Source organism: Saccopteryx leptura, chromosome 3 (assembly GCF_036850995.1).
Source record: "Saccopteryx leptura isolate mSacLep1 chromosome 3, mSacLep1_pri_phased_curated, whole genome shotgun sequence".
Taxonomy (NCBI): Eukaryota; Metazoa; Chordata; class Mammalia; order Chiroptera; family Emballonuridae; genus Saccopteryx; species Saccopteryx leptura.
In genome coordinates, this window is record NC_089505.1 from 208,938,615 (window position 1) to 208,961,607 (window position 22,993).

General features: G+C 37.5%; 1 protein-coding gene across 1 annotated transcript; it reads left to right on the forward strand.

Moving 5' to 3' along the window:
* Positions 1-1,312: 1,312 nt before the first annotated feature.
* On the forward strand, positions 1,313-22,130 carry SEC22B (SEC22 homolog B, vesicle trafficking protein). The gene is made up of 5 exons (XM_066377288.1): positions 1,313-1,545; positions 10,079-10,188; positions 13,173-13,333; positions 15,858-16,004; positions 20,203-22,130. The coding sequence occupies exons 1-5, from the start codon at positions 1,471-1,473 to the stop codon at positions 20,355-20,357; spliced, it is 648 nt and encodes a 215-aa protein (XP_066233385.1). The 5' UTR covers positions 1,313-1,470; the 3' UTR covers positions 20,358-22,130.
* The last annotated feature ends 863 nt before the right edge of the window (positions 22,131-22,993 follow it).

Genomic DNA, 22,993 nt, shown 5'->3' on the forward strand with positions numbered 1-22,993 from the left:
CAAACTCTGCTCCTTGTGCATGCCTGCTACATTCTCTCTCTGCTTCTCTGATCTTCATGGCAGTATCCTTAGTAAAATATTTGTATTAATAATTCCTCATTACTGGAATTGTTTCTGTAGAGGCTGGATAACCATCATTTAATACTGTGGTAGAAGGCATGTACTTACTGAGGTGGAGGATGGGAAGTTAGACCTGATTTTAACAATGGGTTATTCTAAATGTTAGATACTATGATTTAATCAATGTAGGCTTTCATATACACAAGGCTTGCCTTCTATTTTACTTTCTCCCGGCCTCTGTTAATAGAATCTTTGATTTCCTTGTCTTACCTGTATCCTTGTTCTTCAGCTTTTGTGTGGAGTCAATCATTAGGTGTTATTGGGTCTTCCTCCCAAATACCTCTCAAGAAATAATACTAGTTTTGAGAAAGACAAATACCATATAATCTCACCTAAATGTATAATCTAATAACTGAGGAACAAAATAGAAACAGAGGCAGGGTGACAGGGAACAGATGGACAGATCTCAGAAGAAAGGGGGAATAGGGGACAGGATCAAACAAAGTGAAGGGATTGGCCAAATATATACATGACACATGGATACAGACAACAGGGTAGCAATTCCCAGAGGAAAAGGGGGGGGGATGAGATAGGGGGAGGGGGCAAAGGAGGTAAAACAGGGGTGGAAAGACACTTTGAATGGGGCATGGGGGGCACAATGCAGTGGATAGTGGGTGTTATATTGAATGGGATACTTGAAACCATGTCAGTACAAAAAAAAAATTAAAATATATTTAAAAAAGAAATAATACTAGTTTTCCCCTAATAGCTGTAGAGCAGAGGTCCTGTACTTGGTCATTTATTCATACATACCCTATATATCTTTATTTATTTATTTTTAACCAGAAACTGTGTAAGGACCAGGTGATATGCTTAAACAAGCCAAAAAAAAAAAAAAACCTCTGCCCCAAAATATACGAATATATACAATATTATGTATAAAATATATCAATATAATATAGAAAATAGAAAAATTAAATATCCTGGTTTTAATTTTACACACCCTTCATCTAAGTACCCATTAACTCCCTTTGTCCTTCTCGGCCCTCTTCCCAAATTTAAAGTTTTAGGATAAAAAAAGATTCTATTTCAGTTTGTGTGCCACGCCCCCTCAAGAGTTAAGGCTTATTGGAAGCTCGAAATTTAGAAAAGTGAGAGGGGCCTTGGAAGCTTTGAAAGTGGAAGGACAGACCGCGGAACCAGTGTTCCGGCAGCTGTGATTCTCCACGGGAATCCAATTCTGAGGACCGGTAGTGGAAAGCTCCCGAACTTGTTTCCGGCCACCTCAGCAGGAAGCGGAGACTCGAGCCGCAGGATCTTTGGAAACTAAGGTAGAGCTATAACTGTTGTAGCGGCGGAGGAAGTCTAGAGGACGCCGACAGCCGTGCTGGCTCCCTGTAACCTGTGAAGATGTTGCTGCTGACGATGATCGCCCGAGTGGCGGACGGGCTCCCGCTGGCCGCTTCGATCCAGGAGGACGAACAGGTAGGCGAGCCACTAGATCCCCGCTACCTCGAGTCCCTGCCAGAGGGCTGTGGTCTGAGCACCCGATTCCTTTTGAGGACGCGGGAGACTTGCGACTTCCCAGGCACTCCCGTCCCCTCTGAAGGGCTCTTTTATCTTTTGACTTTGGAGAAACTACCTGTTAGAAGAAATCTGTTCTGAAAGCGGAGGTAGATTTTTGTGTTACCTGTTTCTCTTAAACGAACATACAAAATGCTGTAGAGAATAGATAAATTCGTCTAATTGTGATCGCCCAGTGTTCTGCAATTCTTTAGGGACTTTGTTCAAATTCAGGTTTCTACATTTTTTCTGATAATAAGGTTGACTGATAGTTCCCTGGGTTAAATCACTCTCAAATGCTTCAACTCCAGCACCTGATCCTTGTCCTAGCTTGCTGACATCTTTTGGACGTGGGTGAGGTAATATTGCCACATATAGGCACTTTTTGAAGTTCAGGTCAGAACCTTCTTTCAAGGCTATGCTCTCTGTTCCTACCTCCTTCAATAAATACTTACTGTTGGAATTATAATCCCTGTGTTATATTCCTGTTACCCTTTATACCTTTATCTTACTATTTTCCTGTGTCTTTATTAGTAGGGTTTTCAGCAGGCAAACAATAGATCTTAGTCAGCTTTGTGTTTCCCACAGCTTTTACAACAGTAGCTTTATACAAGTAGGTGCTCAAAAATGTATTGAATTGATTAAAAAACAACTCCAGGATCTTGAAAGGGAGTTCCTTTGTGCCTTAAACTCACAAGGGAACTTTCTTGTGTGAGAAGTTTCTGGAGCAAGGTTGGGAGGTGCCTGAAGAAGGGAGGCCATGAATGAAATTTTTATAACCTATTTAAAGTAATCAATTTTATCTTACTTTCTCTTTTAATGAGGTGTTTCAGAAAAACACCCCAAGGCCTTTAAAAATGATGGGTCAGTCCGACCAGGCAGTGGCACAGTGGAAAGGACATCGGACTGGAATGCGGAATATCTTGGTTGCCAGCTCGAGCGCGGGCTCATCTGGTTTGAGCAAGGCTCACCAGCTTGAGCAAGGGATCACTGGGTCTGCTGTAGCCACCCGGTCAAGGAAGATATGAGAAAGCAGTCAATGAACAACCAAGGAGCCACAACAAAGAATTGATGCTTCTCATCTCTCTCCCTTCCTGTCTATCCCAATCTGTCCCTCTTTGTCTCTATCACACACACACACACACACACACACACACACACAAACACAAAAAGAGTTGTAGAAGAAATTATTTTGCACATATCTTTTCTTGGGCTTTTCATTCATATATTCATGAAAGACCTGTGGTGGCGCAGTGGGTAAAGCGTTGACCTGGAATGCTGAGGTCGCCAGTTCGAAACCCTGGGCTTGCCTGATCATATATTCATGAAAAAAAAACTTACTAAGCACATCAAATGTGCCAAGCATGGTGCTAATGCAGGAAATTAGGGGACATAGTTCCTACTTTCACAGAGCTTAGAGTTTAATGGAAAAGCTAGATAACTAACAATTTTAATGGAGTGTAACTGCTATGAAAGAGAAAGGAGTTTCTGTGGTTTAACATGGAAAAGGTATGGTATCTAAGTTGATTTAGAGAGATCAGGAAACTTCCCAGATAAAATGACATCTAAACTGACAGTAGTGTCTAGTAATAAGGAAGGCTTCTCTTCCGTTATGTGCCTTTGTAGATTTGATATGGAAATATGTTTACCTTCACTTTTAGAAGAATAGTGATACAGAGTTTGAAGTTGCAGGTCATGCCATTTGAATGTTTTCCATTCATTCAACAAAACAAAGTTTAAACATTGATATAAAATATGAACAAATTGAGCATGTCCTAAATTTTAAATTGTGAAGTAATTTTCTCTTTTCCAATTTGTTAAGATTTTCTAAGACCACCCTGCAGAATGACTGAGAGTTTAAAATGAAATATGATTTGGACAAATGGGATAGTGTGGGGGAAATTCCTTAAAAGTTATATCATTTGAGAAATGATTTTCCCAAAATGGGAGAAATTTGGTCAGTTTTCCAACTATTGCATTGAATTTCAATGTGGGCAAAGAGTATAAAATGGATTTGAAGTCAATATTAGTAGGTGCTTACTGTCTACTTTGATACTTTATTGGAACATTGCCATTTTATCATGTGGGGTTTTTTTTTGTTTTTTTTTGTTTTGTTTTGTTTTTCATTTTTCTGAAGCTGGAAACAGGGAGATCATGTGTTTTTTAATTTGATTCCAAATTAGGTATCGGTGTAACAAGATAGATTGCTTTGTTCAATTGACAAGGAAAGAAATAGTTTTTGTGCTTGTAATTACGTGTTGATTTCCTTTAGAAATGTTGGCTTTGAATGATAAAGTCCTAAACTTATAATATATACAAAAATATTATAGACTAATTTTTATTACTACAACAGTATACAGAATGTTTATACAATGCTAACTATATACTATGCACTGTGCTAAGACTTAAGTGTATGATATCATTCAGTTTTCATACCAATAGGTACTGTTAATATCCCCATCTATAGATAAGGAAGCTCTGAGGGTTAGAGGATGGGTCTCAAGAGTAAAGTCACACTGCACAAAAGTAGCACAATGGAATTTTTTATAAGGGTTTCTTAACTTTGGCACTACTGACATTTTGGGATGGGTAACTAACAGCATCCCAGGTCTCTACATCTTAGATTGCCAGTAACACTACCTCTATCCTCCCTCCAGTGTGACAACCAAAAATATTTCCAGACATTGCCAGATGTCCCCAGGTGGGGGGTGGGGCAAAAATCAACCCTGTTTGAGAACCACTGGTTTTTAATCAACATCTCTCTGACTCCAGACTAGAACCTTAGTACCTAACCGCTACACTTTACTGCTTTGTTCTAAGACTTTTAATAATGACTTTTTAATAATGTATTAAAACATAGTAGGAGTCCAGAAATAACATTTTAAGAAATGGCATCTCAACCAAATAGTTTTATAGTAGGTACCTTAATTGCTTAGGCCAAATAATTCAGTGTACCTTTTCATTTATTTACACTGATAAAATAGAAACTATATTTTAGGTAGTTTCTAGGTGCTAGTCACTGTACAGCTGTCTGATTACTGCAGTTGAACAATTATTCAGATAATACAATAGAGGGTTAAATAAAAAAAGTGATATAGGCAGTTTCTTATGTACTCTGTCCTCTGTGCTTAACTAGAAATGTAGGCCCAGGTTTGGTAGGGAGATGAACTTTTCTCTTCAAACCTAGATTCCCTAACTGATCATCTATTTCCTGTTCCATTCTGCTATTTCTCTTTTTCACATGTTTGCAGTTTCTTCATCGACCTTTCTATTCTACCTCAAAATGAATAATATTCTCTTCTCATTCATTTTCCCCCAGCTCTGGGGACTTGAAGAGCTAACCTAGTAGGCACCAGGGAGCTCCAAGAAAGCAGATAGTCTGTTTACAGTTAAACACATTTTGATTAATCACCTTACTGTAATTGCTTTTAAAGGAAAGTGGTTGGTTCTGGTGCTTCTGGCCTTTGACCAGTTGAGTTCAGTAGGAATTTAAAAATGATAAGAGTATTTTTGAAAATGCAAAAGATGGCATTTGATACGACTGGTTGTTCAGCAGTCTTAGTGACAGCAATAAAAAAAGTACAGCAATTGTGTTATAAATTACTACTCTGTACAAAACCAAATCCTTAATTTGCTACTGGATGACCTCAGATTCATTTTAGAATTTGTTCATTCATATCCTTTTCATTATTGGATTATTAACAGTTATCTTTCCACTATAGTGTATATAATAAGGTCACGTCTGTTCTAGTATTGAATGAAGTAGGAAGCAGAATTAGGATATATAATCTAACTATATATTTTTAGGTAGACTGGCTGATTATGGGCCCTTTGTGAATTTAATTTTGAGAGCAAACAGAATTTTTCTGTAAAGCAGTGATTATGTGAGATCTAGATCCTAGCTGCCACATGATTTCTTGAGCATTTCCTATGAATATGGTTTAATGGATCTGCTGTCACTGAAGCAGTTGTTTTGTTTGTTTTGGGGTTTTTTTAGGTGATTGGAGGGGAGATAGTGAGGCAGACTCCCACATGTGCCCTGACTGGATGCACCCCAACAGGGATCTACCTGGTAACCCACCTAGGGCTGATGCTCAAGTACCAAGCCATTTATAGTGCCTGAGGCTGTCACCCTTTGGACTGAGCTATGCTCATGGTCACTTCTCCTGTGCCCTGACCAGAATCGAACCTGGGATGTCCATACACTGGGCCGACACTCTATCCACTGAGCCTCTGGCTGGGGCCACTAAAGCAGTTTTAACCAAAGAGGGGGTATAGCATGCTTACGAGCAGGCACTTCAGACTAGACTACTTGTATTCACATGGTAGCCCCTTTCCTTTTTGGTCCCAAGTCCTTGAGCAAGTTTGATTTCTCAAATGTAAAATAATCTTTAAGATGCTCACCTGCCTTTCACTGTCAAACAACTTAACATCTGTGGTTGTGGATATTTTAAAAATAGCAATTTATGAGTTCCATATGTCGGATGCTGATTTAATTGGTTTGGAATTGGAGATTGTACATGAGTAGTGTTTTTCTTTTTTTTCTTTTTAAAGATCTCCAGGTGATTCTAATGAAAACAAGGTTGAAAATTATCAATCAACATTGATATTATTTCTTGGTACTTTAGTAGCATTTCCAACTTTATTTGCAATCCTTTTATCTATTGTCATGAGGTCAGAACTCGTCTGAATGCCACATAATGGCATAGGGAAGCAAACAGATTGGCAAGTACCATTCAAACTTCGGAAGGTAGGATATTGTGTACTAGTTAAAAGCATGTGATAGTATTCACTCTCCTTTACTGGCTGACCAGTCATGAAAAAAATACACACACACACTCTCACACCCATGCGCTCACAATATTGTTTAATGATAGTATATAATATTAATTATTTTAAAGTATTACTAATATATAAAACTATGTATATATATACATATACACACATGTATATGTATATATATACATGTATCGTTAATGGAAAAGCATTTCTCCAGTGAACAGCATTATAACAAATTATTGCCACGAGGACAGTGCTAAACAAGGTAAATATACAAAGTGATAGATCTAGTAGTGGTCTCTGCCAGAGTCCTCTAGTTCATTCACCTTATGCTTATTTACTTTCTTACTCATATTTAAATTTTCAGTTTACCATTTTATTTTGTTTATTTTTTGAGGTATAATTGACCTATAACATTATATTAGTTTCAGATATATAACATAATGATTCAATATTGTATATACTGTGAAATGGTCATCACAGTAAATCTAGCTATCATCTATCACCCTACATAGTTGTAATGAGGATATTTAAAATTTACTGTTAGAAACTTTCAAATATGCAATACATTTTAATTAATATTAGTCACTGTGCTGAACATTAGATGCCCATGACTTGCTTATTTTATAACTGGAAGTGTGCACCTTTTGATCCTTTTTACCCATTTTTACACCCTGACTCCCCTGTCCTCTGGCAACCATCAATCTGTTCTCTGTGTTTTCTGCATCTGTGAGCTTGTTTTTTTGATTTTTTGTTTTTTAGAGTTCACATTTAAGTGAGATCTTAGAGTATTTGTCTTTCTCTGATTTGTTTCACTTGGTGTAATGCCTTCAAGGTTCATCCACAATGGCACAAATGGTAAGATTCTGTTTTCTTAATGGCTGAATAATATTCCATTGTGGATTTATACCATCACATCTTCTTTATCCATTCATGTATTGTTGGATGCTTAGGTTGTTTCCATATCTGGCTATTGTAAATAATACTGCAGTGAATAATAAGGATGTATATATATTTTCAAATTACTATTTTCATTTTCTTTGGATAACTACCCAGAAGTAGAATTGCTATATCATATGATAGTTCTATTTTTAATTTTTTGAGAGAGAGACCTCCATACTGTTTTCATAGTGTTTGCACCAATTTACATTTCCGCCAATGGTGTATGGAAGTTTCCTTTTCTCTATATTCTTGTCAACACTTGTTATTTCTTGTCTTTTTTGGTATTAGCCATTCTGACAGGTGTGAGGTGGTATCTCATTGTGGTTTTGATTTGCATTTCCAGTTCAGCATTTTAAATATAGCTATACTTGTACATTGCTTATCTGCTACTTACACAATTTTTTTATTGCTTCCTTGTTTTTATTGCTTAGCTCAGTGATTTACTATCTAGAATTTTCAGATTTCACTTTGTATAATACTTTCTCAATATTAGACCTCAGGTCCAGAGCTAGGGCAAACCTTGTATAAACACTTTTCTATTTAAACATGTAGTTATTAAACATCTATCAGGGGAGACTGTATTTTATCATTCAAACCAAAATAAATAATCCCCAAATAAAATAAATCCTTGCCATCACATGGCAGGAGTTTTTTCTCCCCGGTACATAGGTGAATAAATAATGTATTTTTGCTTCCCATTCTTCTTTTTATTTTCTTTAGTGACAGAGAGACAAGAAGGGAGAGAGATGAGAGCAACTTGTAGTTGCATCACTTTAGTTCATTGATTGCTTCTTATACATGCTTTGACAGAGGGGGAATGGGGACGCTCCAGCCAAGCAGTGACCCCTTGCTCAAGCCACCGACCTTGGGCTCAAACCAGCAACCATGGGGTCGTGTCTATGATCCCACGCTCAAACCAGTGATCCCGTGCTCAACCTGGCAACCTCAGAGTTTCAAACCTGGGTCCTCAGTGTCCCAGGTTGACACTCTGTCCACTGTCAGGCTCTTCATGCATTCTTTTCTCTTTTGGATCTAGTCAGTTAGTGAGGTACAATTTTTCTCCTTTTGGTGACACTGTTCTTTCCTCAAGTAGACTTTCCCCTATGGGTTGTTCTTTTTTAACAAAATTGTAAAATTATTTAGAAATTGTTCAGGGAAATATTGCCTATAATTCTAGCATCTGAATATTATTTTCAGTTTTGTATGCATATATCCTTTGTTTTCCAAATTTTGTTATCTAGACTTGGGAACCACATAGTGGATACTTGACTTTTCAGTCTTTGTCCTTTCTTAATTCATTTTTACCTAGTTTCAGTTTCAGTGTTCATAAGAATTTGCAGCCATTGGTGCACACATTTAATTTTGCTGAAATGCTCAATACTGTAACACTCTGTGGAGGATTTTGCTTGATATTCCAGCATAAGAATGAGGCTCATCAATTTGTTGTTCCCATGATTTTTCCAAGTATAGAACATGTTGTTCTATTTTGTACCAGTAACTATGCAAGTGAAATGGGTTAGGAGGCACTTACCTAATAAAAAGAAAGAACACTGGATTGACAGTGTCTCAGTGTTGGTCCGAGCATCAACCTCAAGTGCTAAAAATGGCTTGATTGACTTAAGCATCGGCCACAGACAGGGTACCTGGTGGATCGCAGTCAGGGTGTTTGTGGGAGTCTATCTTACCATCTCCCCTCCTCTCACATAAAAACAAGAAAGAAAGAAAGAGTCTCAGAGCTATAAATTACAGCATAGGGAATATAGTCAATAGTATTGTAATAACTATGTATGAAGCTAGGTGGGTACTGGAAATATTGGGGGAGGCTGCTCTGTAAAGTATATGATTGTCTAACCCAGGGGTCCCCAAACTTTTTACACAGGGGGCCAGTTCACTGTCCCTCAGACCGTTGGAGGGCCGGACTATAAAAAAAACTATGAACAAATCCCTATGTACACTGCACATATCTTATTTTAAAGTAAAAAAACAAAACGGGAACAAATACAGTATTTAAAATAAAGAACAAGTAAATTTAAATCAACAAACTGATCAGTATTTCAGTGGGAGCTATGGGCCTGCTTTTGGCTAGTGAGATGGTCAATGTTGGTTCCATATTTGTCACTGCTAGCCGTAACAAGTGGTATGATGCGCTTCCGGAGCCATGATGTGTGCATCCCGTGTCACCGGAAGTAGTACTGTACATGAGCGACTCGGCGCTTTGCGGCACCGCCACATACAGTATTCTGCATCCTGTGCTCTCACTGACCACCAGTGAAAGAGGTGTCCTTTCCGGAAGTTCGGCGGGGGGGGGGGGGCAGATAAATGGCCTCAGGGGGCCGCATGCGGCCGGGCGGGCCGTAGTTTGTTGACCCCTGGTCTAACTGCTATAGTGTACACCTGAAACTAATACAGAATAAAATGGAATGTAAAGTGTATTTAAAATTTTTTAAGTGATTATCTTTTAAGTACAATAACAAAAAAAAGTTTAAAATTGCCTTAAAAATAGTTGAAAAGTACCTTTTGCTGCTTAGCAAATAACTAATATGGTTTTCTTGAAAACCAGGAACTTTATCTTCCTTTTTGCTCTAAAAGTAGGCCTGTTTGTTAAAATGAATCTTACTAACCTGTAAATGAAGGACCTTATTCACATAGTGTCCTCATAATCTGATGCTTCTCACTAATTTATAGTGTTTTGAGGGTGTGTGGAAGATTTTTTAATGAAGTGGTCTTCTTTCAGTCTGTCCGGGACCTTCAGAAGTACCAGAGTCAGGCTAAGCAGCTCTTTCGGAAGCTGAATGACCAGTCCCCTACGAGATGTTCCTTGGAAGCTGGCGCCATGACTTTTCAGTGAGTATAACCCTGACTTTTTTGTCATCACTTAAGTATGAAATACAGTAAATGTAAGTAACACCTGATGAGAATGATAACAATTTTTTAAAAGTAAAGATAACTTTGAAAGTATAGTCTGTACATGGAAGCAACTTCCCTGGCTCTAGCTATGTAAAACTGAAGTCTTGGTTTGTTTTTTCAACTTACACACAATTGAACTTATTCTCCTGTGTCTTGTGAGTGCTGTCATGTAATAATAGATAGCTTTGTGCTTTGTTTAATAATAGGGGCCTCAGGGAACCAGATGCATGGAGGTTAGCACTCTGCTTAAACATTGATTAACAGCATAACCTGGAACAACTCACAGAGATTCTCCAGGCCTCAGTTTCCTTTATAAAATAGGAGAAGTAATCATAGTTTTGATTATACATGGAGGGAATCCATGTGTATCTTTTAATATCTTGCCCGGCACATAGAGAATAGTCAATAAGAGTCCATTATTACTTAGAAAAAAGAAAATTATAAAAGATACTTTAAGAGTATCTCAATCAGTGGTTATAGATAACACATACAGCTGAAAGAGGAATAAAATGCACTTTATTAGATTTCAGATTATCCACAGATAATTGGTATTAAATGTTTATTTAATTCATGTCAAGTTTGAAGATGATAAAATAGGAAGATTAAAGAAAAGAGAGGGCCCTGGCCGGTTGGCTCAGCGGTAGAGCGTCGGCCTGGCGTGCGGGGGACCCGGGTTCAATTCCCGGCCAGGGCACACAGGAGAAGCGCCCATTTGCTTCTCCACCCCCCCCCCTCCTTCCTCTCTGTCTCTCTCTTCCCCTCCCGCAGCCAAGGCTCCATTGGAGCAAAGATAGCCCGGGCGCTGTGGATGGCTCCTCGGCCTCTGCCCCAGGCGCTAGAGTGGCTCTGGTCGCAGCAGAGCGACGCCCCAGAGGGGCAGAGCATTGCCCCCTGGTGGGCAGAGCTTCGCCCCTGGTTGGCGTGCCGGGTGGATCCCGGTCTGGCGCATGCGGGAGTCTGTCTGACTGTCTCTCCCCGTTTCCAGCTTCAGAAAAATCCCCCAAAAAAAAAAAAAAAAAGAAAGAAAAGAGAGGACAAGAAGATCAGAGAAAAATAAAAAAGGCATAGATGAATACCTTGCTATTTTAGGAACTCAGATATTAAGGTAATACAGGCCTGGGAGCAATCTTCTATATTTAACATAAAAGGAAATAAAACCTCCACTTATCCAAAACAAGCAAATAAGTATACAAAACCAAAACGAAAATCCTGGCCTGTTGGTTAAGAAAGTAGTGAATATTAAGTTTTATAAGATATTAATTTGTGGAATAGATAAAACATTTTCCATAAAAGTTTTAACATCAAAAAATTACAGGCACTTAGTTATAAAGCACCTTTATCTTTACCATGGGTTAGGTACAAATGAAACAGAAGATCTAGGAAAGTTCTTGTGGAATTGAGCAGAGCTTTTTTTTTCTTTTTTTTCTTTGTTTCTTTTGGACCTTTATAGTAATATTCTCATACTTTGTTTCCATCCAAGAGCTATTTCTTAAAAATTTATTCTTTGCCAGACCATGTATTAAGTCCTATCTTTAATGTCCATAGTTTTAAAGAGCATATCTGACTAGCAGAGAGAGATGCATATGCAAACAATAGACAGAACAAAGCAATACATTCCTATTTGTAGGGAGGAAATTTGAGGAAAGGGAGTAGAGAGAGAATTAGAGAAAGTAATTAGAAAAAAAATTAGAGAACTAACAAGGTTTCTTCAGATATATTAAAGAGTGTTACAGTTAGAATAATACAACATAAATAGAAGTCCCTGAGGATGTGAACAAACCTAGCTTGATGGAGAATAGCATGTCATTTGATGTGCTTTTAGACAGTTAGGATATATGATGCAGGTGGCTTACAATTGTGTTGGAGGGCTGCAAATACTATATACCAAGGAACGTGATTTTATGTTATAGGTATTAGTGAGCCCCTAGAGTCTTTAAGTAGGGTAATATGGCTGTATTCACTTTTTAGGAATAAAACTGATGGTTTAGCAGATGGTCTAGCCCAATGGCAAGGAGACCAGTTAATTCAGGTAACCAAGCAAGAGATAGCACAGCAGTTATTATTATTTATTATCATCATCATTATCATTGTCATCATCATTATCATCATTATTTTAAATGTCCTGAGAAATCATATAATAGACTACATTATAGTCCTAAAATATATTTGAAATTCTAGGATGCCTTAGTAAGGGGAGATGTGTATAATGCTTTGGGCCCTTAGACTCCTACTTAAACAAAATAACTTACTTTATTTGCTATACATATTGGTCTTCTAAGTGTAACTTTTCCTAAAATAAAGAGTACAATGGCTAAAAAGACATCTGAAAACCACAAGTAGCCTAACATCTTTCCAAAACTATCTCAGACCTATAATCACAGAGCCAGAAAGCACAAGAGGAGGTCAGTTCTGTTACTGGATAGTTTTCAGATGATACAGAGTTTTCTTACTATAGATATTAGGAATATTATTAGTCCCAAGGTTGTTATTTTCTGTACCCAATAATATTGTGGCATTAACTTCCAACTTTTAAATATCCACAAAATTTTCCCGTTTCATTTTTTATAGCTGGAAGGAGTTTAAAACTGTGTATACTAGTTTAACATACAAAATCAAAGTATGGATGGAGTCACAACTCCACAAGTTTTCAAGATAAAGCTTTAGGTATTAGGATAATTTTGTTGAAGAATTATACTAAATGTATTTAAAAACTCCTTTTGGTATATCCTTGTAGTAATAGAAAGATGTTTGCTTTCTAATTCCAAGGATTTGTGATTTGAAATTGGCTTTCTGATTTAGCCTCAAAGGGCTTAGGTTAGAATCATTTTAAAAGTTTGTATGGCACTGAGAATCTATTTCAGATTGTCAGAGGTATTGTTACACTATAAACAACTTTTTCTTGCCTTTTCTTGTCTCTCCAGCTACATTATTGAGCAAGGGGTGTGTTACTTGGTTTTGTGTGAAGCTACCTTCCCTAAGAAGTTGGCATTTGCCTACCTAGAAGATTTACACTCAGAATTTGACGAGCAGTATGGAAAGAAGGTGCCCACTGTGTCTAGACCCTATTGCTTTATTGAGTTTGGTAAGTTTTTGCTCCTCACCTCTCTATTTAGGGAGCAAAGAATATAGAAAATCTCTTTGTAATGCTGATATAATTTTCACAGTTTACTGATGTTTACTTACAGAAGTTTTAGATTCTGCCTCTTCCATTCCATCTCTTTTTGTCCTTTTGAATGAATGGGGCTTCCTTCTTATAAGTAATTTTCTCTATCTTTTTATCTTTTCCCAGTAGAACTTGTTGCCCTTTGCCCTTTTTGGTTATTTGGTTGGTTCTTCATTAGGGTCAATCAAGAACTGTGCCTAGAGGCTTAGTCTTTTTCCCAAACCCATAGACACATACACACACACTCTTAGTAAGGCTCGTTTTATGGAGATAAAATTTAGAAACCAGAAAAAAATGGTGTTTTCTTTCATTTAGAAAAATAAGATTGTCTAATTTTAAAGAAAACTACCAGAAGATAGATGGTTTTGGGGGATGACATTACTGCTTGCAGAAGTAGTGAGCATGGGTGTTTATATTTGCAAAAAAATTATTGACTCTCACTGCTCAGTCCTGTTCAAGTATCTGATGGCAGCATCAAAGGAAATATCCTAACTAGAGAAAGTGAGAACAAGTATGATCAGACTATATCACTGACATTTTTAGTTAAAAAAAGAAATTGGTTTCTATGATCTCTGAATTTCTGAAGTCTTTCAAGTTTTCTAGAGAAAAAAGCCATCTTCCTTTTTTTAAAATAGATTTTTTAAATAGATTTGCTTCTGTTACAGTTTTTTCTTTTTTGTTTACTCATTTTAGAGAGGGTAGGGGGAGGGAAAGAGGGAGAAAGAGAGGGAGGAAGAACAGGAAGCATCAACTCCCACATGTGCCTTGCCCAGGCAAGCCTGGGGTTTCGAACCAGCGACCTCAGTGTTCCAGGTCGATGCTTTTTATCCACTGTGCCACCACAGGTCAGGCAAGCCATCTTCCTTTTTAGAAATGAATAAAATTTAGCAAAATACTCCAGTATTTTATAACTCGAAACGCTCCAAGTGCTAATTTTTCTAATGCCCAGTTTTTCAAATTTTACTTTTGTAGACAATAGCGGTCCAGTAAACTGAAGAAAAAAACTAAGAGTACTGTTTTCAAGATCACACAGGAAATAGTGGGTTCACTCAAATTAGGTTAAAGGATTATACACAAAGATATGAACAGGTTAAGGTGAACTGGAAAGTACTGGGCCAGTAACAGTCATTGTTACCATCCCTAGGCCTGAAGGGACGAGAGAAAGGAGCGGCTTCTGGATTGGGGAAGGAGACATTTACAGAGAAAGCCAACTTTTAGTGGAGTGATACTGCCTGCCGAAGGTGACTTCTCAGGGAGGAGCTAGAGCAGTAAATATCCTGATGTCACTGTTCATTCTTTTTCGTACTCTTGGGACTCCCCCTTTGGCTGATCCTAACTGTAGGCTATGGGGCAAGGAGCCCATTGATGTAGCCCAGGTAGGTCAGCTTCCCAAGGCAAAAGCAGGGTGCAAGAGAGAGAAGAGGAGACCGAAAGAAGCAAAGGAAAGGGATCCAGCACACATAGCTTAAGATTTTCCAAATGTTGAAAATCTTTACTAATGTCATTCTTCTTACAGTTCTGAGAAATACAGACATGGGCCAAACATGAAGAGACTACAGTTTTATAGTGGTTACTTGGGAAACTTCTTACACATGTTTGCTTTGCCCGAAGCTTAGGAGCAGAGTGAAATTGGGAGTGTATGTTAAAGAAAATACTTTAAGACCATTTTTTTCAACTTTTTAACAATAGAGTGACTCTTTTGCCATGTTAGGCTGTAGAAATGCTAGATTGTTATCAGCATTCTTTTCAGGGAATGTATCAAGTTAAGTAATGAAACATTAAGGGTCCCTGATATAAAGTTTAAAAATTTCTGCTTTCGCCTGACCAGTTGGTGGCACAGTGGATAGAGCGTCGAACTGGGATGTGGAGGACCCAGGTTCAAGACCCTGAGGTCGCCAGCCTGCGCGAGGGCTCATCTGGTTTGAGCAAAGCTCACCAGCTTGGACCCAAGGTCACTGGCTCGAGCAAGGGGTTACTTGGTCTACTGAAAGCCTGCGGTCAAGGCACATATGAGAAAGCAATCAATGAACTAAAGTGCCACAATGAGAAACTGATGATTGATGCTTCTCATCTGTCTCTGTTCCTGTCTGTCTGTCCCTATCTCTCTCTCTCTGTCTCTTTAATAAAAAAATAAATAAAAATAAAATTTCTGCTCTCAGTAATGTCTTACTGTAGTAGGTTTTAATTTCTCTAAGGTTCCTGAGGATAGATGCCTCTAATTCAGAGGTGTGCAAAGGACAGTTCTCCTGTATGGCCATCTACTTATATCTTTACATTTTATAAATGAAGGAATCAAAACTCACATTGTGATACTTACTCAAGAGCTTGCTTAACTATCGATAGTTGCAATCCAGGACTAAACTCAGCACACCCTATTTCCTACTTCATTACTTGGATGAGTGTGAAAGAAGTGGTTAATGGTCATTTTTCTTTGTCCTTCTAGAGACCTACATTCAGAAAACCAAGAAGCTCTACATTGACAGTCGTGCTCGGAGAAACCTAGGCTCCATCAACACTGAATTGCAAGATGTGCAGAGGCTTATGGTGGCCAACATTGAAGAAGTGTTACAACGAGGAGAAGCACTCTCAGGTATCTGAAAGCAATGTGGGTCGTAGGAAGAGGTGGTTCTCATTCTATAGACAAGGATAGCTTGTTTGGGGTACCTTTTATGCTGTCAGATGCTATCGAGCACTGTTAAGAATTCATCTCTCAGAAACAGATTACGTTATAAAGTTTCCAATGTTTTTTTAAGCATGATTAGTTTTTGTTGAGTTGAAACAGAGTAAGGGTCTTATTTCATATCAGAAGCAATTACTATTTCCAAGATATTTACAAAGTTAAGTAAATATTTATAGAAACATATAAGTTAAAGGAAATGAAAAGAAGAATGATAGGAAATTGTCAATGGCAGTGGTTTCCTGAGTGGCCACTGGGGGGACTTCACTGCTGCCAAATCCAGTGTTATAAAATGCCATTTTCATTAAGCCGTTCCTCTGCTAAAAAACATGAAAACCTCAGACTGCAAGATAAATTCTAGTCTGGCCTCTCCTACTTTTCATTCATTCAGTCATTATTAATGAGTGCTTATAATGTGCAGAGCATTGTGTTCTCTAATGGAAGACATGGAGATCACAAATCCCTCTCCTGCTCTCTTGTTCATTGACACTCTGACTCACATCATCCTTGGCCTGTTCTTTAAAATCTAGATTAGGAACTGCCTCTTCGAAGAAGCCTTTTCTGATCCTTATAGCCCACATCACATTAAGCTCTTTAAAGCACTAAGCTACATGGGTTTTTTTTTTAGCATATAATGGGATGTTTGTGTACATATATGTATATGCTTATTTATCTAATTTACCTGTAAAGTAAATATATATATTTACTATATAATATAATTAATAATAAATAAATTTATAATTAACATTTAGTGTTTAAATGTTTCTTAAGTGTTTGAATATTACCTAAGTGTTTAATGTGGGTCTGTACTCTTTAAAGGTAGTGCTTATGTTTATGTATATTTCTTTTTTTTTTTTTTGTCTCATAGTAATGATCACAAGTAGATGTCTTGATGACTATTTCTAGAATTTAACCTTGCTATTCATAATGTTTTTATAAATTATATATTGCAAATGTTAACCTTGATGTTAGTAGTAGGCAGTTATTCCAGCATATATATATAGATTCACATTCTTTAAAGATCAAATTTTGAGTCTGTATATATTTTCATCATAACAGACTTATAGTTTCTACCTGGGATAAAGCAGACCTGCAAAGGAGTTTTGTCAGTTTATCAAAAGTGTAAAGAATTCTCTCCTAGTGCTTTGCTGGTAGCTACAAAGCTGATATGCTGATTGAAAAAGAAGTTAGTTTATACCCTGAAGTGACTTCATCTGATTGGGAAAATCAGAAACATTGTCACAGAGAAAATTACAGATAGTACAAGGAAACAAACATCCATTGAACACTTTGCGCAGGCAATATGGTAGGGGGACTGCCTACATCTTATTTATTCTTTGGAGTAACTCCTGGTGAAGTAGTATCAGACCAGTTTCCCGATAAAGAAGCAGAGACTCCGAAGAGTTGAGTAGCTTACTAAAAGTCAAGTCTAGTGCTGGGTAGGATTTAGTGGCCCACTGAGCTGTTGTCTGTCTTTAGTGTATGATCATTTTAAATAGATGTATAGACAATGAGGGCTATAAAAATGTAGAATGAAGTAGGTAAATGTGAAGTGAGCAGGAAATATTTCTTGAAATTTGATAGATTAGGAAGAAGTAAAGAATGGTATTTTAAGAGAAAAAATGCATTTCTGATCAGGGCATATTTGAAGGACAGTGAAAAGATTAGCTTACCTCAAAAAAAAAGTTTTCTTTCTCCTTAAGCTTCTTTATAATGAGAATCCATCTTTTATGCCTTCTTCTAATTCTAATTTTAAAGTTGTATAGCTAGCCTACTTTACATTTAAGACACATGAATAGTTCTGTGGGTTCTTTCAGCAAGATCAAATTATGCCTTGTTTTACTGCCTAAATATACTTGTTTTTTTTAAGCCATAAGTTTTGTTTTTTTATTCAAAGGTGTCACCCTACTAGACTAAATTCCACAAATACAGGGATCAAAAAACATATTTTGACCATCATTGGATCCTCTAGCGTTTCACATGGTGTTGTCACTTATTTGCTAAATGACTTCCAAGCAGTAGTTTTGTCCTAATGATATCATGTGCTTCTAAATGTTTCTATGGAAAGAATTCTCTTAACTATTACTTATTTTATATGACCTAATACTTGTTTGCCTGCCCAGTTTTTCTCAGCAGATTTAGATTCATTTAGCAAATATTTATTTATTGAACACTGATTATCTGCCAAATTCTGTTCTAGTTACTGGGGATAGAATAATAAACATAGTAGTTAAAAACCTCTGTCCAGCCCTGGCTGGGTAGCTCAGTTGATTAGAGCATTGTCCCAGTACACCAAGGTTGCAGGTTCAATCCCCGGTCAGGACACATACAAGAATCAACCAATGAATGCATAAGTAAATGAAACAACAAAGCAGTGACTCTCTTTCCCTCCATCCCTGCCTCTCCTTCGTTCCCTCCCCCCTCTCTCCCTCTCCTCTCTAAAATAAAAAAAAAATTTTTTTTAATTAATAAAACCCCTCTGTCCAATAAGTTATGCACTCTAGTAGACTGGCTAGAAAAATTCCTTACAGCATTGTCATGGTTATTTTTCATCCTGTGATTTTTTTGTTTGTTTATTTGCTTTGGTTGGTTTCTTACATGACTAGGTGTTTTTCTTCCTCACAGGACAAGTTGGTAATTTAGAAGTAACTGCTATGCCTGTGTTATTAAGTAATGCTACATTTATCAATCAGTACCAGTCTCTATTAGGCAACTCCAAATATTCCAAAAGCATTCGGTGAAGAAGAACAAACAAATTCAGATTATAACATAGTTTTTCAAAAATTTAAAGAAGTAAAAAATTTGATCAGAATTTTTTTTGTCAGACTGAGAGTCTGTTTTTATTATTAAAATATGCCGTATATTTTAGTCCAGTCTAACATGTGTCTGTCTGGCTATTTCTCTAAGTGCTCAGTTAACAATTATGTGAAGATAATGACATTATAGATGCCCTTATAGGCAAAGATTCTAAAAAGCTTAATTTAGTAAATATTGGTGGTTTTCTAGCACCTGTTCCTGTATTTCAATTACAGTACAACTTTCCTATGTCTGTTGAAATATAATTGCTGATAGCTTTATCATCATAATAGTCTATTATGTGGAGAATCTTAGAAATTTGGCAACAGTCACCACTGAGATATAGCTTAGGCCCTGGCTAGTTGGCTTGACGGTAGAGCGTCGGCCTGGCATATGGAAGTCCTGGGTTCAATTCATAGTCAGGGCACACAGGAGAAATACCCTCTGCTTCTTCACCCCTCCCCCTCCCTTTCTCTCTCCCTCTCTCTCCCCCTCCCTCCTTCTCCTATAGCCATGGCTCAAATAGCCCTGGCACTGAGGATGGCTCCATGGCATTGCCTCCAGTGCTAAAAATAGCTCTGTTGCCAAGCAACAGAGCAGTGCCCCTAGATGGGCAGAGCATCGCCCCGTAGGGGGCTTGCTGGTAGATCCCGGTCAGGATACATGCAAGAGTCTTTCTGCCTCTTGCCTCCCTGCCTCTTACTTAATAAAAAAAAAAGAGAGAGAGATAGCTTAATACTCATTTTCTGGTTACCTGAGTCTTATTTTACATGGATTATTTTTTTTCAAACTATGAGAGAATTGATTTATACCACTGAAAGATTATGTATATCATTAATGTCAGCTAAGATTTATCAACTCTTTACCATATGCAGGCATTGTGCTCACTTTACAGGCATTCTCATGTACCTATAATCCTATGATATAGCTTCTGTTATTCCCGTTACTATAGATGACGAAACTGAGTCTTTAGAGAGACCGAGTTGCCCAACATCACATGGCTGGTACATCTGAAATTTGAACCAAAGAGTTGGAGGCCAGAACTTGTACTCCTAACCACTTCATTATAGTCACAAGAATTTGAACATAAGTTGGTCTGATAATTTTAAAATGCACTGCAGATTTTTCAGTGCTTTAGGATCATGAATTAATCAATACATGCAATCTTTTAAAATAAAAATACTTTAAGCTCTGTGGTTGTTTGGTATAGTGCCATTAGTTTTGGTTATTTTAATGTGTTAATATATTTGATAAAATACTTCCATGGACTAATGAATGTTGTTGGTTTTTGTTGTTGTTTTTTCGTCTTTAACAGCATTGGATTCAAAGGCTAACAATTTGTCCAGTCTGTCCAAGAAATACCGCCAGGATGCGAAGTACTTAAACATGCGGTCGACTTACGCCAAACTTGCGGCAGTTGCTGTGTTTTTCATCATGTTAATAGTGTATGTGCGATTCTGGTGGCTGTGAAGTAGTGAGTCCAGTCACTGGCAAGGGAGAGCCTAGAGCCTGGCAGGTGCGTGTTTGCAGGAAGCTGAGCTCACAGAGATGTATATTAGAATCCAAGCGAGCTTCTGCCTCTAAAGACCTTGCAAGAAAAGACACCTCCTGAAAATGAAAGGTTACACCTCATTTAAAGAAGCTTAACCCTATGTAGGAAGTCTCCTTTGGGGACAGAGGCTTTCTCTGGGTGCTAAGCCATATATGTTAGGGAAAAGTTGATTGTTTTGATTTTTTTTCCTCCCAGTGTTTTACATTTTTAAAACAGCACTGACTGGGGCATCTCATTCTGTAACGGAGCCTTTGGTGAGATTTAACTCAACCAACCCATGCCAGCAATATTCTGAAATTCCTTCAGAGAAGGCAGCCCTTTGGGAAGGTTTTTGACTCTATCTAATCAACATTCCTTTTGTTGCTAACATTTGTGATTTTTGGTAATCTGAGTTTTTGATGGCCTTTCAGTAAGAATCCAGTATGTGAAGGTTATTGCTGCGCTGCAAAGGTCTGTCTCTTGGCCCCTGTAGGAAGTTAACCTTTGTTATTTTCCTTTTATATTTTGCTTATTGCACAATTATTGTAGGATTAAATGGATTATATTAAGATGCCTTGAAATTATATTATAGCACTCCTTGATTAAGAAGCTAAAGTGTTTTCTGTCATTTATTCCTTAAAAGACTTAAATTAGTTTGGGACATTCTTAATTTTATTTTTCAGCATCTGGTTTATATTAGTACCTATAGCCAGAGGCCCTGACTTAATGAGAAGAAAGGCCCAGCTTGTATCTACAGCTTTGTCCTGCCCTTTCTCACTGTCTCCACTACAGTCCTCCCCTCTGTCTTCCTCCTGCCACACTTTGCTAACATATTTTAAAATTCATCTGTGCCCAGTAATTTCATGTCCCATAAGCATTCTTTGAGGACAGTCTCAAATTCAAAATGGAGAATGTTCAGCTGTATATTTAATTAAGTTTTTGCAGTGTGACTACTCAAACTACTAAATACATCTGCGAAGAACTCTAAGAGCACCTGCTTCAGTTTCTATAAATTTGTTGAGAATGAGCTAGCGCTAGATAACTCATTTATAGTGGCTTCTATTAACACCAGTACCTATGATTTTTCCCTTTTTTGCTCAGGGATAATGGGGATTTCCTTTTACCTTCTGAGATAGAATTTTTTAAATGGGAGTATAGGCCTTTTAAATATTGCCATAAGGGTCTGCAATATAACCTATAACTCCTACAAATACTGTAGGTATTTCTTTAAATTATATAGGGAAATGAGCCAACTTCTTATTTCTTAACATTTTCAGAAAGAACTTGAACCACTGAACTGTTTTATGGCTCTGTGGGGTCATTAAGGCTACTGTCCTGATTCCTGATAGAGAAAAAAAATTCTGTTTCCTTATAATAAGGCAAGGAGAGATGCTTATTTTATTCCTAATAATTTATAGAACTAGAATAAATTTTTTTCTTTCCATTTTGGACCTCAGTCCACCAGTTAGCATTTTGTGCATGAAATATGAAGTTACTTTTTATAGAGAATAAGTGCTTTTAGGTCCCTAAAAGGCTTGTCCCTAAGTAATAATGTTGGTCATAAGAGCCTTTGAAAGGCTGAAAAGCTAGGTGGTGGCACCGTAGCATCTGGTGCTTCTGTAGGAGTGGAGAGCGGCAGCTCGTTATTGAGAGTTGCATGCTATAACCAAGTGGTCAACAGTGAAATAAATGTTTCTAGAATGTTCCCTTCAGTGTGAACTTTTGTTATCTAGTTATATTTAAGTACATATAATCTTCTAGGTATATTTCTACCTAAACTCAGTGTAAATGAGAAGAGGGTTGTGAAATGCCATACAGGAATAAGAAGTTGGTTTAAGGTTACAAGGGTAGAAAAAGAGAGAACAAGTCTGTCATAATACGGCTCCTGCTTCTGTTCTTTATTGGAGGAAGTGGGAAGGGAAGATCTGACTAGAAGAAATGTATCAGCAACCAAACCCCCATCTAACATAGAATGTGTGACTATTCTGCAGGGTTATTGGGGCACATTGAGAAAAGACACCTAATTTACTTAGGGAAGGAATGTGGTAAGACAAGCAGAATGGGATATTCTAGACAGCCAATGGCTTATGCAAAGTCCTAAGTTAAAAGAATAAGGCCTATTTTGGGGATTGTAATTAGCTTAGTTTAGTATAACTGGTAGGGTAAGTGTAGGAATGGAGACTTAAGGAACAAGAGCTAGACTGGTCCACTGTCATAAAGGGACTTGTCTACCGGGCTAAGGAGCGTAGGCTACCCCAACATCAGGGGCAAGAGATGGCATCAGATTTATAGTTTCAAACGATCATTCTGGCCACAGTGTAAAAGACATTAGGGATGAGCCTAGAAGAATCAAAGGTAGAGTGAAACTTCGGAGACAGGTTTCAAGTGATTTTGAAGAAAGAAATCCCAATTACCAAATAACTAATATTTACATAATGCTTTTTTTGTTAGACGCTAACTTAATTCTCACATTGACATTTTGAAGTAAGTTCTGTACATACCGTATGAATGAAGAAATTTTTTCCAAAGGATACTACTCTCGGGCCTGGAGTTAATTTGTCCAAAGTTGCAGAGC

Excerpts from the sequence above, each read along its gene's own strand:
- SEC22B (XM_066377288.1), top strand. The coding sequence starts at position 1,471 with ATGTTGCTGCTGACGATGATCGCCCGAGTGGCGGACGGGCTCCCGCTG. Across the intron at positions 1,546-10,078 it reads CGATCCAGGAGGACGAACAG|TCTGTCCGGGACCTTCAGAA; the intron begins GTAGGCGAGCCA and ends GTCTTCTTTCAG. Across the intron at positions 16,005-20,202 it reads ACGAGGAGAAGCACTCTCAG|CATTGGATTCAAAGGCTAAC; the intron begins GTATCTGAAAGC and ends CGTCTTTAACAG.